The sequence below is a fragment of the Musa acuminata genome, chromosome BXJ2-4, assembly GCF_036884655.1.
Source record: "Musa acuminata AAA Group cultivar baxijiao chromosome BXJ2-4, Cavendish_Baxijiao_AAA, whole genome shotgun sequence".
NCBI lineage: Eukaryota > Viridiplantae > Streptophyta > Magnoliopsida > Zingiberales > Musaceae > Musa > Musa acuminata.
Window position 1 is genome coordinate 29,367,900 of NC_088341.1, and position 18,322 is coordinate 29,386,221.

General features: G+C 35.9%; 1 protein-coding gene across 5 annotated transcripts; it reads right to left on the reverse strand.

Annotated features, from left to right (window-relative positions):
- Positions 1-2,455: 2,455 nt before the first annotated feature.
- Positions 2,456-13,249, reverse strand: LOC135584375 (RNA polymerase sigma factor sigD, chloroplastic-like). 5 transcript variants are annotated; one of them, XM_065104450.1, is made up of 5 exons: positions 12,622-13,249; positions 11,817-12,038; positions 3,145-3,324; positions 2,903-3,070; positions 2,456-2,796 (listed from the first exon to the last, which is right to left on the reverse strand). In XM_065104450.1, the coding sequence occupies exons 1-5, from the start codon at positions 13,186-13,188 to the stop codon at positions 2,515-2,517; spliced, it is 1,419 nt and encodes a 472-aa protein (XP_064960522.1). In that variant the 5' UTR covers positions 13,189-13,249; the 3' UTR covers positions 2,456-2,514. The 5 variants fall into 5 exon arrangements, with proteins under 5 accessions (XP_064960522.1, XP_064960521.1, XP_064960523.1 ...); XM_065104449.1 differs by having other exon boundaries at positions 2,876-3,070; XM_065104451.1 differs by having other exon boundaries at positions 2,876-3,070; positions 3,145-3,285; positions 12,622-13,247.
- Between the last annotated feature and the right edge of the window lie 5,073 nt (positions 13,250-18,322).

Sequence of the window (18,322 nt, forward strand, 5' to 3'; positions counted from 1 at the left end):
AGCTGAATACCATGCCATCACCACTACCATTGCAGAACTCAATTGGGTCACCAATCTGCTCAAGGAACTCAACATCAACTCCACCCCTACAATATATTATGATAATGTTGGAGCTACGTATTTGTGCGCTAATCTGGTATTCCACTCCCATATGAAACATAATGCTATCGACTTTCACTTTGTGTGAGATCAAGTTATCCGCCGTCAACTATAAGTTTCTCAAGTTCATTCAGCTAATCAGTTAGCCGACTCACTCACGAAGCCTCTCGCTCATCAACTTTTTGCATTGCATCGATCCAAGATTGGTGTCCTTGATAGGAGCATCATCTTACGAGGGCATAATAACTGATAAGATTTTCCTAATTACATGAGGAAATCTCTTTACTCTGTCGAGGGAAATCCTCCCTCCTAAACTGTATAAATAGGAAAGGGGACATGCTAATGAAAATAGCTTCTTCCATAATTTGTATCTTCTATCCTCTTTCAATAGATTCTTTCTTTCCAATTTGTGAATTTAATTTTATACTAACATGTTCTAGTCTCTTATGCTAAAGCCCTGCATCATCTTTCAAAATCGAAAAATAAGTTACATAATGAAAATCATTAAGATTAATAGTATAAATATTATCACTTCTTAAAGCTATCATAGATTTATTCTTAATTTAGTATTTCTCTAATGCATGATATTCAAATTTAACATTATATTTCTTATCATAAAGTTAGTTGGATAATGCTTATTTAGTTTGTTTAAACCATCTACCAAAAAGTATATCTTTAATCATGAGATTTGATTTGTTACTAATATTTTCAATACCAATGATTCTTTCTTTTATTATCGTATCCGAGGTTAACGTAACCTCCGTATCGACTAGTGAGCTTTAACAAGTTTATAAAATCTTCAATTATATGTCTTGAGCATCCAATAATTAAGATACCATCTTTTGCTTTTAGTTATTATTTGGAGACATACTTACAAGAAAGAAAGATTTGTTTTAGGTACTCATTTAACTTTGGGTCTTTCGTGATTAGATTTATCTTTCTTTCTTTTATTAAATGATTCATGATTCAGGAACTCAAACTAATTTATGATGAGTATATTTCTTAAGAGAGCTTATATAGGAATAGTGACAAAACTTTTCATAAAAACTATATTTAAATTTAGAAGGAATATATAATATATATTTTTTAAAAATTTAATTGGCTTTTGATGTGTGTTACTACGTGTGAAACCAATATATTCTTTTCTAAATACACAACCTTGTTTAACTAGAATCATATCAAGTAACTTATTTTTAATTTTAAATATTTAGTATTTATCATAAAAATATATATTTTTTAATATATCATATTATATTATTACTATCTATTGATTCTTCTAAGTAATATTCTAGTTTTTCATTCATGTTAATTATATTTTTTTATTTTTCAAAGTACATGATTTTTGAAGTAACTTTTTTTTAATATATATTCGTTATATATAATTTTTAATACATCAAATCCTTCCGTTTCCAGGCTTAAGTTGAAGATAATATTCAGCCACACGATCTTGTCATTGACCTTCCAATCTGAAATCTAAATATGAGTATCGCATCTACAACTCACACAATCGATGTACAAGTCTTAACCCATATGCATATGTAGGAAGAGTTAGGACCTAAATCTCAAAATCAGTTTGAAACATTCGAGTCTCGAAGCTTTAGAAGTTGATTCTCCATCTCTCCATAACATTGGTTGGATCATCCCCTTCACTCTAAAATAAGTTACAGGCATTCGGCAAATACCATAAAAAATCACAGTACCTTATCAATAATTTTAAATAGATTTATTTCCACCATCACTCACGTATGATTAGAAGATCCTTCCCTCCATCCCTATTTCTCCCTCCTGGCACAGTAACCTGTCACCAAAAATACACATCATCTAAGCCAAGGTGTTCCGAAGTGAGGAATACCTCTTTTCAGGGAACATCGATACTGTGAAAAGAGTACCTTTGCCACATTAAGGAATCGACTTAAAAGATCAATACATGAATCTTTCGATAATGTAATAGCCACCTAAATACTTATCGGCATCTTTGAGTAACATTTCCAATTCGTCTTTACGTTGTTTATGTAAATGAGGATGCTGCTGGTCTATTAAATTTCTTATTTTTATTTTAATCGTTTTATAATTAAGAAAATCCAAAGTTCTGTTTTTAATTTAGAAAATTAGATTTTTTTTATTCATATGTCCTTAGATAGGAAATAAATGTTTTCTTTTTCTCCACAAAAATTTTAATTCCAAAAATTCCAGATATATTTTTTTGAAAAAAAATAATTTTATAGTTTAAATTTTATAAGAAAAGAGATATTTTCCAAAAATTTGTAATTTAGTAGTCTTCAAAGCTTACGATTTAAATTTTAAAAAGGGATATTTTCCAAAATTTTGTAATTAAAAAAATTTATAAGAAAAGGGATATCTTCCACATACTTTGTTACTTCCAATAATAAACCTGCAGACATGTTTGTGAAATATCTATACAACATTATGATGAACATATTCGACGAAACTCTTATCCTCCCGGAGTCTTTTTAACGCACCACAATGAATTTGTCGGACTCTTTCCCTCGACAGATTCATCAGTCTACCGATTTCATCACATGATCGAACAGTTTCACCGTTCAAACCATAATGCAATCTTACGATGTACTCTTCCCTATCGCTTAAAGTCTTGAGAGCTTTCTCCAAATTTTGCAACAGTAGTTGTCTATCGACGACTGTCTCCGGTCTACGATCATCTTGTGCAGGGATGATATCCTGAAACCAAGGGATACAAGTAAAGAATCGTGCGAGCAAAAGCTATTTTGTTTCACAAAGAATAAACAGTAAATATGACCATGAGACGAAGCCCCTCCTTTCCTACTTGATCAATTGAGATTGGAGGCCTACTTCTCTCAGAAACAAGTCGCACGTTGGAAACATCCATGTCGATGAGGTCTGCTACTTCTTCATAAGTAGGCGATCTCCCTAGTCGTCTTCTCAACGATGAGTTAGCTTCTGCAACCTTGTTCATTGCTTCACACAAGTTCCCCTGCACAAATCCTTACATGCACATTTATCATGTCCAAATTTGAGGGGCTATGTACTAAGGGTATCACCACTCACCGGCAATCTGATGAGTCTTGATTTGTTAGCTATAGCTCTAACAATTCCCTGCTTGATCCACCAATAAACATACGTTGAGAGTTTGTATCCTTTCATATGATCAAATCTTTGTGCGCCTCGAAGGAGTCCTATGCATCCTTCCTGAAATAGTGCTGTATGATCAATCACTTGGGAAATTTTCTGCAGAGATCATAAGTTTAGTTTTATTGTTATCTTTGTTCGATCTCCAGTAGAAACATACTCTTGTTCTTCTGAAAAAAAGTAATGAATTTTATTGCCTTTTATTGATTCAATTGATTTGTTACAGGCCTTGGTTGTCTTTGTATGATCTTGCTGTCTGCTCTGCTTAAAAGGCAATTCAACATAGTAAGTTTCTGTAGCCAAAACTGTATGCTAAAGTCCCTCATTCATGGTGCTCAAATCTAAATATTTGCAAGTGAATATTACCTTCCATTTTGTTCAAGTTATCTCATCTGAATGATCATTTACTATCAGTAAACATGAACTTGATATAAGATTTCTGTAATTTTATTCTATTCTTGCTCATTTATCCAATTTTTGAGGAAAGATTTTGGGAAAACATTAAAAGGGAGCATGCCTCCTAATATTTAGAAAAAAAAAAATTATAATTTGTTTCATGTAAGAAACATCAAAACTTAAATTTACACAAAGAAAATAAGGGTATAAAGGAGGTCACAGGCAAGTTTAATAGATTTATAACAACAAACATTGCTGGTGATGATGTCAACTCAGATAGGCTTTTCTCTTTGAAAAACACTAATAATCATCATCATATACTCTTTGATGATTTAAGAGAATTTGATTGCAGGCACTAAGCACTAAGGTTTAAAATCTTGCTCTAGCTTTGATATTTGTTGTTAGCCATTTCTTTACTGTTTTATATTAGTTCAATCCAGGTCTAAAACAATTGATTGGACCCACAGAAACCAGTTCTTGATCTGTTTTTATTTTTAACATCAGTAATGAAACAAAATTTGTTTTTTATATTATGAATCATATATTTAATACATATATATGTAAAGAATTTCAAAATTTCATGAAGTTAGCACATACATTACACATACGTCACAAGTATATTAAATCAAAAAAATTGTAAATAATGAACTTAATAATTAAACAAGTCACACCTTTTAGTAGGGCAATTAGTGCTGTCAAAACAATTTGTGCTGCAAAAGTGGAACAGTTTCACAATATCACTTGGTTGGAGATCCATATTATAATCTTGAAGAATCCATGAAGTCTACTGCTGTTATGGCCTTTGACAATGATAGATTTGTGTCACTACTAAATCAAACAAGCTATAATCCGGATAGCTTGGTTACTAAGTTTACTTCTGATTTTAATCACAATATCAGTACCAACCAGTAGGCACTATGGCGACATGGTAGGTATGAATAGACAACATTGTTGTGATGTGATGAGATGATGGACACACTTTAAACTCGATCTCAGCAAAACTCAATTCTGAAGAGTTATTATCTAAGTTTTCTCTATCCTTATTTTTTTCCTTAAATTAATTACGTGGATGACATTAGTAAAATATTATTGTTCTATGCAGACTCTTTCTCTCGATTTCTGAATAGCTCGATAGTGTTGCCACTATCGATGTTGTTGTTAGATGTGCTACTATTCATCTTATTCGGAAGTTTAAGTCAATTAAGAATAAGTTTTGTCATCCTTCTCAAAATGTTGCTCATTAAAGGAATTTAATAGTTTTAAAAAATATTATAAATTTATTTAAAAATATTATTTTTTAATATGGATAGTAGAGTATTTTATGGATTATGAACAATATAAAGATAGACCCTTGAGAAATTTAAAAAGGGGCAAATCCAAAAAAAAAAAAAGTAAGAAAAAATTTAAAAATTACTTGAGATATGATAAACTGTGATAGACTAGCATTGTCTGTGTTATGATTAATATGATTTGACTAATATATCAAAATCTTATGTGGTTAGATCACTAATTGACATATGTTTAGGCTAACTTCGTATGACCAACATAGTAAATTGATAAATGGTTCAACATCTATTGAGGGTAGTTATAATCGATATAACAAACAAGTGCAACAACCCATGATCGACAAAAGAGGTTACGATTGATTCTTATTAATGAACTGTGTAACGTGCTCTACCCCCCTAGCCTCGTGACCACTATAAAAAGGGTTGCACGGGTACACTCGAGATATAAAATAAAATAAAATCTAACTCCTCCAACTAGTCTAACTTGTTCAAATTGACATACTAACTTAAGTGCCGGAGGGGTGTTGTCAAGATAGCCCCCCCCGACTTAGTTTTGTAGGGATCAAATGTCTAACTTGACAAGTTTAGCTTGGTGAGTTTCCCCCAAGACCAACTCGAAAAGGAACCCAATTAGATCAGAGTTGGCCTCTAGCTTCGACAACCCAAAATCGATCCTAATATTTTGGTGCTAAAAGGAGGGTTAACCATTATGTCTCAAGGGAATCTTGTGAGACCATCTTGGGTGAACCCTTAGGACCCGAATCCCTAAACCTCATGGCCTGACCTCAGTATCTTTGAATGCTCTCAGTCTGAATCCCCCAATTTCGGTAATCAGGGTTTGATGCGGGCATTAGCCCCAACATTTTTCATCAATTTTTTCAAGATCCAACCTTTACCCAACCACCTTCTACAGTAACCATGGTTATTCCTATATAAACTTTCTACCCTTTATTTTAGCAAAGCAAATGTAAGTTCTAACGAGAATAGTCTACATCATATCTTTATACCTTCTTTAAATTACGTAATCAGCTTATCAAACTCCACCTATATTTATGCCTCTTGATCTTGCCCCTACTCCACAACCTATACCCATCCTAAGCGTAGTAGTTGAGCCCTCCCTAGCTCAAACCCAAGCATCACCTAAGTCACCTCCTCCACCAGTAACTCAAAGCCAAATCTCATTGCTAGAACCAAAATCTATGAATGAGTTAGTCGATCAACCTTCCGATTGGGCCCAAGTGTTGAATCTCGGATTTCGATAATGAAACTAATTGATGAGTTTATTAGACTAATATACTTTTGAGATAAGTGATGTAGGAAATACTTTGATTATGGACTCGGACCATTGAAGGACCAATTGTTAAGCAAGAGAGTTGAATGTTATGTCGAAAAATTATCGTGTCGAACATTAGACATCGAGTCGAAATATTGGTCAATGTGCAAAAAATCAGACTTCGTGCTAAAGGTTCGGGTATCATGCCGGAAAGATCAGATATTGCGTTAGAAAATTGGATGTCATAGGAAAGTCAACATGTTAGTGGAATGGGCAATATACCGAAGGAAAGGGTGATGTGCTAGAGGTTCGGATAAAGTGCCGAAAAATCAGACGACATGTTGGAATAGCGTAGAATATGCTAAAAGCTTTATAAATATGTTGTACGTGTGGTTGATTTATCAAAGTCTTGATCGAGTTCATTTTGGGTCAATTTGAGTTGGTATTGGGTTGAAACCATGACAACTTGTCAAGAAAGCAATTGGGCTTGAACCTAAGCTGAATTAGGTCTGTTAGAAATCTAAACTAGTGATCTAAACCATATCTTGGTAGTGGTATCACCAGACCCAAGCGGTAGTACCGTTTGAGTTAGCCGACAAGCATTATTTGTATTTTATCAACCGATTATGGTACTGCCTATGCAGCCTTTCGGATAGTAGTACCATTGAGTTCGATGATGGTACCACCTAGTCCAATGATAATATCACTATAATCCATATTTGTAGCCTGGTTACAATAGTAGTACTACCCAATATCAGTAGTAGTACCACTCAGTACCTTAAAATTTTGGAGATTTAAATTTTTATCTCAATTTTTTATGCTTTTTAGAGCCTATAAATATCTCACTCAGGCTTAGTTGATGGAGCATCTATTCTTAAGCTAAAAAGTATTATAAACTCTCATTTTGAGTATAGTTTGAGTCTCTTCCTCCTTTTAAGTTTAGTTATAATTTTAAGTTATAGGAGGTGAGGGATATTGTATAAAAAGAGAGTGTAAAGGTTATCTCCTTAGCTTAAAAAAGGAGAAAGTTGTAACAAGGATAGTTGATCTTTGCCTATTGGAAAGAATATCGGAAGTGAAAGTCGGTGACCTCAAGGGAAGAGGAATTAGGAGTTGATGCAGGTCAGAAAGATCGAACCACTATAAATTAGTTTGTTTCTCTGTACTTGCCCTTTACTTGTGACTTGGTTTTATTCTCTTTACTTACAACTTTAATTTGATCAATCGAGTTTCTTAAACATATTGATTTATCGATCGAGTTTTAAAATCAATTTAAAATATAATTGTACTAATTCAACCCCCCTCTTAGTGTCATTAAGATTCTAACATTGAGACCACTTACATAAAATGTACCAGTAATTAGTAAACATTCGTAGAAAATAAAGCACGGAAAGTAGCCACAAATGGATTCATATTCATGATCTTGTTTGATAGAAGATATAAATAAAGAGCCAATTCCTCATAGCTTTATACTTCATATGTTGGATGTCTACGAAGGGAAAATTAATCCTTTGGGGCACATAGTTACATTTACTTCACAAATGACTATTTATGGAGTACAAACTCCCTTATGTGTAAGACTATTCCGACAACCTTAAGAGGAGCAACACACGAGTGGTTTGTCAAGCTTCCCTTAGAGTTGATCTCATCCTTCAAACAATTAACTAGAGAATTTGAGCACAGTTTTATCAACTATAGCCTCCCAAAGAAAACCATCATTTCTTTCCTTACTATGCATCAGGAAGAAAAAGAGCTCTAGAAAGTTATACAAGGAGGTTCAATGATGATGTCTGATAAGTCATAGATCTGACCCCCTCTATTCTCATCAATGCATATATTGGTGGCTTCTAACCTTTAAAGTTTTTTTACAAAGTCATCATTCAGCCCCTCAATAACTTTTTCAGAGCTATTGCAAGAAGCCAACCATCACATTGTTGTCAAATCAGTGATTGCTGGAAAAAAGAAGGGTGAAGCTAAGAAAATAATAAAAGAGGGAAAAGCCTCACATCCAAATTTTGTAGAAAAGCTAATATATGATAAGCCAAGAGGAGATCAACCCCCTCCTCAATAAGAGTTCATGCTACTCAATACTTCCTACATTGAAATATTTATGCATATTCGAGAGAAAAGATCTTAAAGACACCTCAACTCCTGAGGGCTCCACCAATGAGGAGAGGTATGACTAAATATTATCATGTTATTGAGACTATGGACATAATATCAAAAATTGCTATCTTGAAGGAGCAAATTGAAGATTTGGTCAAAAAGGGATACCTTAAAAAGTTCCTCCATCGGATTTAAGAATCCTTGCCAAAATTTCGAGGCCCAATTGAACGATAAGTGGTTTTGATTGTGGGACCATAGTTTTTCCACCCAAAAAATATATACAAGAGAGCCTCAATTAAAAAGGTTCTACCCGAATGGAGATTTGCCCATTGTGTTTAGGGAAGAAGAAACTAAGTACCTAGATCTAGAGTATAATGATCCGTTAGTGGTTTCTCTCAAGATTGCAAATTCATTAGTTAAAAAGGTTCTAATTGATACAGGGATCTCAACATATATATTATATCATAATGTCTTTAAAAAAAATAGCTTGTTAGCTAAGGACCTTTAGTCTATCTCTTCCATCTTCATTAGGTTCATAAGAGAGTCAATCACCCTGATAGGAATTATCAATCTTTATGTAACTTTTAGATTAATGATTATACCAAGATTATAAAAATCAAGTTTCTGGTAGTCGATATCTCTTCAACTTATAACACCATTATTAGGTGACCTACTCTCAATAGAATCCAAGTAGTTATATCGACCTATTATATGACACTCAAGTTCTCAACTAATTCGAGAGTAGGGGAGACCAAAAGTGTCCTCGAAAATCTAAAAAATGCTACTAACATTAGTTATCCTTCCAAAGAAAGGAACATTATCGATCCATCAAATGAACCCGTGATATCTCTCACCATTAACTCTACACCATATGAAGGGAACCCTTGGAAGAAATTCCTTTGAACGTGGAACGACCAGATGGTCAACCTTTACCTAAGATAGGAAGAAGGAGCTTATTAACTTAGAAACATTCATATAGTTAATTAGTGATATGCCTCAAATAGATCTTAGTGTGGTTTAGCATCAACTCAATATAAACTCATAGCATAAAATGGTCTTTCAAAAACCTCAAAGATTTGCTCCCAACCACCAATTTACTATAAAAGAGGAGGTTGAAAAGCTCTTGTAGGCTAGCTTCATCCATAAGGTCACTACCCATAATGGCTTGCTAATGTGGTTCTCATCAAGAAGAGTAATGAAAAATAAAGAATATACGTCGATTACACTAACCTCAATAAGGCCTACACAAAGGATAGTTTTTCTCTTCCTCGAATCGATTAGCTTGTCGACTCCACCTCTAGACATGAGCTACTAACTTTCATGAATTCTTTTTTTAGATATAACCAGATCAAAATAACATTGGAGGATAAGGAACACACTACCTTCATTACCAAGAAAGACATTATTATAATGCCATATCAATTAAAAATATGGGGGCACCTATTAAAGGATGGTCAATAAAATGTTCTAGCATCAAGTTGAGAGAAACATAGAGACCCATATATATGATATATTGGTAAAGAGTCATACTATCGACATACACTTGGTCGATTTCGGGTAAATGTTTGCCACTATCAAGTAATATTGGATGTTGTTAGAAAAAAATCTTACCAAGTATGCATTCAGTGTAAGTTCATAAGAATTCCTACAGTTCATGATACATCAACAAGGGATAGATGCAATCCAAAAGGTCTCAGCCTTTATCAACATGATATCTCGAAGCTTTATTAAAAAGGTTTAGCAACTAACTGGTTGGATCGCAATGCTTAGTCGATTCCTATCTTAAATAGGTGATTGATGTTTACCATTCTTCCAAATTCTAAAATGCTTGAGAGATTTTCAATGGATTGGGAAGTGAGGGACATGTGTTATGATGTCATAATAAAAGTTAAAATGCATTAGATGTCACGAGCATAAGTACAAAATGATTTGATTGGCGATTGACATATATGATTTCATTTTTTAGTTGAAGTTAAATTAATGACATATATGACATATATGAGGCTCATGACATTGATAATTTCCTAACCAAATTTTATAATGCTCTTTGGGGAAGTGGGGGGCATGTGTTATGACAAATATGACTTGACTAACATGTCAATATCATGTGACTGACATATCAGCATTTATGATACTTTGTTTGGCTATGGCTTTCTTACCACATGTCCAAATCACTAATTGATATGTCCAGGATGATTTCTTATGAGCGACATAGTAAACTGACAAACAAGTATAAAAAGAGTCACACAAGTATGCTCAAGATACGATAAAAAAAAAAAGAATCCCTAGTTCGAATCGACTTCCTAACTTAAGTATCAAAGATGCATTGTTAGGATTCCTACTATAAAAAGAGTTGCAGCATGAGATACAAAAAAAAAAAGAAAAAAAAATCCAATCCATCTTACTTATTCGACTTATTTAACTAGTTTGAATCGACTTTCTAACCAAAGTATGAAAGAGGCATTGTCAGGATAACACCTGACTTAGTTTTGCAAGGATCTAATATCTAACTTGACTAGTAACACCAGCTTAAAAAAAGAATCTGATTGGACCCAAGTTAGCGTCAACTCAGTTAACCTAAAATCGATTCTAACAATTAGTTAATACCATAGGTAAATTGGATGAAATAGACAAGTGTCAGTGTTTTATGCACTTATGGTGATTGTCCTAGTAATCATCCGGATGATGCATAAACAGTGAAACATTATCTCTCCAATCTCATATTCGAACAATATATTTAAAATGCTACTATCAAGGTCGTGTAAATTTAGTTTTCTTAGGCATCCAACTTTGCCCTGACAAAACATTGGGTTCCTCGAGGACTTGTGCACGTTTCTCTATATCAGAAAAACTTGCAGTGAGATGTTGCATCAGCTATATTTTTCCTCCATAATAGTCATGATCATGGTGTCCCGATAATGGACATGGTAGTACGCTATCCCGGTGCTTTGTCTAACAAGTATCAAGACATGATTAAAACTTATAAACCATAGTTGAATACAACCTAGATCGTATCTACATGCGTTTTCACTGAATCTCTATGCATTTAGCCTAAATTTATATAGCTAGGGATCAATCCATGTGAAACAAAGGTGGATACATATTTAGACGATATCAATGCCAAAATTGGCTAGATCTTGCAGCCCAACTAGTTTAAATCTAAGAAGATCAAGCTTGAATCAGCAGGTAGGTATCTAGATTGAATCCTTACCAAACAGCACAAATCTTACTTGGATTCACAAAGATCTAGCTTAAATTTATATAGAATTATTATATTCGCAGGCCTAGTATAATTTTACATAAACAAGCATGCACTCAAACAAAAAATCATGGTCAAAACCATGAGTACAAAATGAAAACATCGTTCACCTTTGAGTTTATCTATCTTATTTCTGAAAGTTTAGACTTGTACTAAACTTTCAGAAATAAGAATTTAAGCATCGCTCACCTTCCTTCCAGTGAGGTGGATGAGTCAAACATAATTAATTAGAAATAAGAATTGATCTTATCTAAATAAGATTGTGACGAACCTGGATGAGGTCTTGGATGGTCAGGCCTTTCCCTTGATAAGTTGCTGCAATCGAGACCACAAGCCGCTTATAACTCAGGGTGATTCTCTCTCTACTCTCTCTTGCCCTGAGAAAAGCCTTTTCACTTCTTCTCTTCATCCTACCATATTGTGCAACATTCTCTGAATCCAGTGAACTGCATCCCCTCAACAGTTGCGCTTCAGCATCCATCATGGCCTCTTCCTGGCGTCACCATTCCAGATGTAACTGAACAGTATAGTGCTCGAGCAGACAAAAAAGCTTTAATTGGATTAACATTGAAGGTACCAACGAAGCATTAGAGAAAACAAAAAGAGTAGTTCATCTCTTTGGAAGGCCCTGTAATTTATTAGGCTTGATTCGAATTTGAGAGGACGAGCTTAAACACCCCTATGTTGTGCTTGGAATATAAACTAGTTAGGCTTGAGATTGAAGCTATGAATGAAACTCGAATTCAACTAGTTAGACATGGGATGAATTTTATCGAGCTAATTCCACAGTGTTCATATTCGACTCTGCTTAGAACACGGTTAGTTTAGTTTAGGCTCGATCACTTCAAGTCGAGCCTGGTTGGTGTGTTTGGACAAAGCTAATTTTGATGACTTCTTCTTGCATGTATCCTTCGATTCGGTTGCTAAGACGGTGAGTTCAGTGTTCTTTTTATTCGAATCAAACACATTCAAGATTGAAAACTGGAATCGATCTACAAATTGAGGACAGAAGATGAACACAATCAAGTTTCTAAACTGGAAACGAAATGCAAATTGGGATAGAAGATGATTCCTACTTTGAGATAGCGAGAGAACTCGGCTTCTTGTCGGGATGTAAGATATTTTGATCGCTCCGATCTCGAAGAGCATGTTTTACCTAAGAGAAACCTGCTCGCAATCCCATCCTCCTCACTGTCGTCGTCAACGCCTGACAACCCAGCAGCCTTGCTCCTCTTCCTCCTCCGACGCCTCCGCCGCTCGGTCATTGCGTTGTCCCCACAACGTCTTTCATCGGAGTCTTCTTCTTTCCTTCGCAGCAGCAGCAGCAGTTCGCGTCCAGACTGCACTGGCGTTATCTCCTCGAAAGCTGTCGCTGAAGACACTGCTTCCTTGGCAACTTGCGCGGCCGCCCGTGAGAGATCGACCGCGTCTTTCATGGCGGTGATCGTCGTCGGAGTCCTGGAAATTACTCTGGAACCATGCGAGGAACAATAATTTGATGGAGGTGAGGAGATGACGGTGGTGGGTTGTGACGCCTGAGCTGATGATGATGAGGCCTTCGAGAGCATGACACGGTGGGTTGGGAGTGACAGGGTTGTGGGTGCGCCGGAAGAAGTGTTCACGGAGCATGCACACATTATCATTAGCCGGATGAAAGGGAGGCTGGCTGACGGCGTGGGTTTATGTAGCGGGATATCTCCTGTTCACGGAGCATTCACGCCACTTGTTCACATTTAAAGTAGATAAGGTTATCCCAACTCAATTACATAAATGTGAATTTTCTATAAAAATCTGTTTTTATTGCATAATTTTTTTTTAAAAAATATTTTTTTTAATTTTCTTTGAGAAATATTCTCCATTCTCATATTAGTTCAGGACTAAGAGAATTCAAGGGATTCTAACATTTCTTCCCCCTTAAATTCAGTCTTGTCCTCAAGACTGAGCATCATCTGGAAACTTCTCTTTCAGCATCTTGTAGGACTCCCAAGTTGTATTTTCTTTTGGTAAGTTAGCCCATGCTTTAGTACTTCAATCACAAGATGGCTTACGATTGAACTTGAACTTCACTAGATATCTCCGACAACTGGGGTCATACTATCTCATTTTCACCTAATTTCCTTTTAAAGTAGGAAACATGAAAAACTGGGTGTATCTTGGAGCTAGATGACAAATCCAGACGGTAGGCAACTGGTCCAATACATTCTAATACTTTATAAGGCCCAAAAATTGAGAAGATAACTTTATATAAGACCAGACCTTTATGGAAGTTTACTTATAAGGCTGAAGATAAAGGAAAACCCAATCACCCACGGTAAATTCTCATTCACTTTAGTGTTTATCAATTAATGATAGGTGCTCTATAAGCCAATCATGTGAGCGATGACACGTGTAACACGCTGCATAATTTATTTATTTATTATTATTATTTATATATTCTCATTTTATGTTGCTTATTGCATATATTGTGATATCCTTGGATCTGCGTAATAGGAATTGGATCATGATGAAATCATGATAATGAGACCAATTCGCCTATAAATAAAGATCATGAATATTTCTGGTCATTGGTACTCGAGAGGGACATCGAGATAGCCGGATAGACCAGTGTACTATATACCCGTTCATATGATGGAAGCAACTAGTCTCACAGCTGCTTGTGTGGAGACACTAAGGATATAGTACAGGTGCTCATTATTGGAAAACCTAAGGTAGCATCATATGCGCAGCGAAAGAATAGAAAACAAAATTCCAAATTTTCTGTAGTTAAAGTTTCTCATCGTTGTACGAAGATTAGTACGTAAAAATCCACAAAACCGAAAACTACGTGTACATAAAAGATATGTTACCTAGGAAAATCATGTATCCCTGAAAACCTATAGATTTATAGGAGATAAAGAAGGAAGTCAAATGTTCTCCTCTCTAGCGGTGATTAACACAATAGATATAGCGAAGACACTCCTCAAATCACTATACGATCCTTCTCTCCATGCGCACCACGTGATTAAGAAGAGGCCGACCCTTCTTATTGGCCACACATCCCAAACTAGGACTAGGACTGTTTCCTGAGGAGAAGAGAGAGAGAAGAGTATAGGAGGTGACAGCCAAAAGGGTCTAGCCTATGCCCCTTTAGTTCCTTCCTATTTATAGATGTCTCTATCAACTTAACCCTAATGGATTCTGCCCTACTGGGTACTAGATCTCCATCCAACTACCCAAGCCTCTTAGATTAATGGATCTCTACCAAATAATCTCTCATTCGTTCTTATTGGATCTTATAGATAAGATCCAATAATTCAAGGGCTTATTGGATATTCAATAAGATAGGGGTTCCATCAAATCTCTACTTGTCGCAACACCTACCATATGTGTGTGACCCTCTAAGCCCAAAATCAGTTGGCTGTGAGTTATACATATCAGAACTCCTTCTGACTCAATGAATTATTATCTCTATAATGATTCACTTGACTCATTGACTACGGACATACTAGGCCACTACGTCGTACTCCCCAAACGATATAGGAGAATCCAATCTATTGGACTTATCTGTCCTCAATTACTATGTATTTATAGTCTCTTATCCATCTAATATCCCAAAGACCATATACTAACATGGTACTGTCAGGCTCATACAGAATCTACTCGAGTCTTGCTTTAATCGGATTCTCTCGGAGAACCCATTCTCTCTCAATCCGAATGACCCTAGCTAGGGATTTGCCTGAGCAAGAATATATGAGATATTTCTATCATGATACCGAGAGTAGATTATCCTCTATCAACACTTAATTGCCCTCGTAAGGTTGGTTGTCACTCCCGATAATCGATCATGCTAGCACATCAATCTATCCATCATATGGACAGGTATATAGCACACCAATCTATCTGGTTATCTCAATATATTTCTCGAGTAACTTACGACCAAGATTATTTAGGGTTTATGTTTAAAGATGAATCGGTCTCATTATCGATTCTCATTTCACAAATCTATGTATATCATAATATATTTAATAGGCAATATAAAGTGAGAAAAATATCAAATAAATAATAAGCAAAAAGAGTGTGAATCATATCACATGTATTATCACTCATGTGATTGACTTGTAGGGCACCTATGACTAGCATAGGTCTTATCAGAAGTATGTCCCTAAAGACTCCTACAGAAAGGGCAAACATGGATAGGATACCCTATGCCTCAACGATATGATCTATCATGTATGTTATGCTATATGTCAGGCTTGATATGGTGCATGCTCTAAGTGTTACTAGCAGATATCAAGCAAATCTAGGTTTAAAACACTAGTAGGTAGTAAAGTATATCATTAAGTACTTGAGAAGGACTAATGAGCTTTTACTAGTATATGGAGAAAGTAGCCTCAAGATTGAGGGCAAGACTCAAGTTTCTAGTCTGATGTCGATGATAGCAAGTCTAACTTAAGATATATATTCACCGTGAATGGAAGAACAGTTTGCTAGAAGAATTCTAAGCAAAATACTATTGCTGACTTGACCACAGAGGCATAGTACATTACTACGATAGAAGTAGCAAAGGAAGGAATCTAAATGAATAAGTTCATCAAAGATATGTGAGTCGTACTAGGTAGTGAGGAGTTGATCCTCTTATATTGTGATAACAACAGGGCGATTGCTCAAGCAAAGGAATTTATGTCTCATGAAGTCTAAAAATATTCTGATGAGATTCAATCTGATTAGAGAGATCGTGGCTCATAAATATATAGCAGTGAAAAGAGTTTCATCTAAAGATAACATCACAAATCTAATAACAAAGCCATTGTCGTAGATTATCTTTAAGAGTCATCGAAGTTTGATGGGGATTATACATATATGTAATTGGCTTTAGGTCCAGTGATAGATTGCCAGTCATAAGTGCCTTACAAGCCAATTACGTGAGTGATGACACGTGTGACATGCTACGTAGTCTTTTTGCTTATTATTATTATTGACATATTCTCAATTTATGTTGCTTGTTGTATATATTATAATGTCCTTGGATCTATGTAATGAGAATTGGATCATGATGAGATCATAATAATGAGACCAATCCACCTATAAACATATACCATAAATATTCTCGGTCATAGGTTACTCGAGATGGACATCGAGATAGTCAAACAGATCGGTGTACTATATACCCGTCCATATGATGGAGGCGGCTAGTCTCATAGCTGCTTATGTGGAGACAATAGAAATATAGTATAAGTGCTCATTGGAGAATAAATTCAACAAATGATCCGCTCATGGAATACTATATGGTTGATGATACCTCATTATCAGCTAACAATTCCATGGTCCTAATTATGTGTCTAGTCCTTAGACTTGAGATACTAAGGATGCATTATATGAATACTCTACTATTTAATATGGGACTTATAGGTCTAGAAGTTTCAGATCTAGCATAACTAGTCATCGAGAGTGGTAATCAACCTTACGAGGGCAATTGAGTGTCGATAAAGGATCATCCGCTCTCGGTGTCAAGAGAAGAATATCTTGTGTATTCTCACTCAAGCAAATTTCTAGCTAGAGTTATTTGGATTGAGAGAGAAAGGAGTTCTCTAAGAGTATCCGATTAGAGCGAGACTCGAGTATATTCCATATGGGCCTGATAGTACTATGTCTAGTACAAGGTCTCTAGGATATTAGATGAATGAGAGACTATAAATACACGTAACTAATGCTAGTCATAAGTGCCCAGCAAGCCAATCACGTGAGTGATGGCACGTGTGACTTGATACAGAATCTTTTTGCTTATTATATTTTGGCGTATATCACTTTATAACTATTGCATAAATGCATATATATATTGTGATGTCCTTGGATTTGTGCAATGGGAATCGGATCGTGATGAGATCACGATAATGAGATCGATTCACCTTTAAACACATATCCTAAATAATCCCGGTCATAGGTTACTCGAGAGGGACATCGTGATAACCGGATAGACTGGTGTGCTGTATACCCGTCCATATGATGGATGCAGCTGGTCTCATAGCTGCTCGTGTAGGGACACTAGGGATACAGTACAGGTGCTCATTGGAGAATGAGTTCATTGATTGATCCGCTTACGGAATGCTGGATGGTTGATGATGCCTTATTGTGAGACAGCGATTCCGTAGTCCTAGTGGTGTATCTGGTCCTTAGACTTGAGACACCAAGGGTGTCCTATATGAGTGCTCCACTCTTTGATACCAGACTTATAGGTTTGGCTGTCCCCAGATCTAGTACAGCTGGTCATTGGGAGTGGTAGTCGACCTTACGAGGGCTATTGAGTGTCAATAGAGGATCATCCACTCTCGGCGTCATGAGAGGAATATCCTATGTGTTCTTGCTCAGACAAATCCCTGGCTAGGGTCATTCGGGTTGAGAGAGAAAGAGTTCTCTGGGAGAATCCGATTAGAGCGAGACTCGAGTAGAAACCGTATGGGTCTGACAGCACCATGCTCGATATACGGTCTCTGGGATATTAGATGGATGAGGGACTATAGGTACATGGTAACTGAGGACAGATAGGTCCAATGGATTGGATTCCCCTGTATCGTCTGGGGACTACGGCGTAGTGGCCTAGTACGTCCGTAGTCGATGAGTCGAGTGAATTATTACAGAGATAATAATTCACTGAGTTAGAAGGAGTTCTGACAGGTATGACTCACGGCCAGCTCGATATTGGGCCTAGAGGGTCACACACATATGGTAGGCATTGCGATGAGTAGAGGTTCGGATATGAGATATCCGACGGAGCCCTTGTCTTATTGGATGCAGATCCAA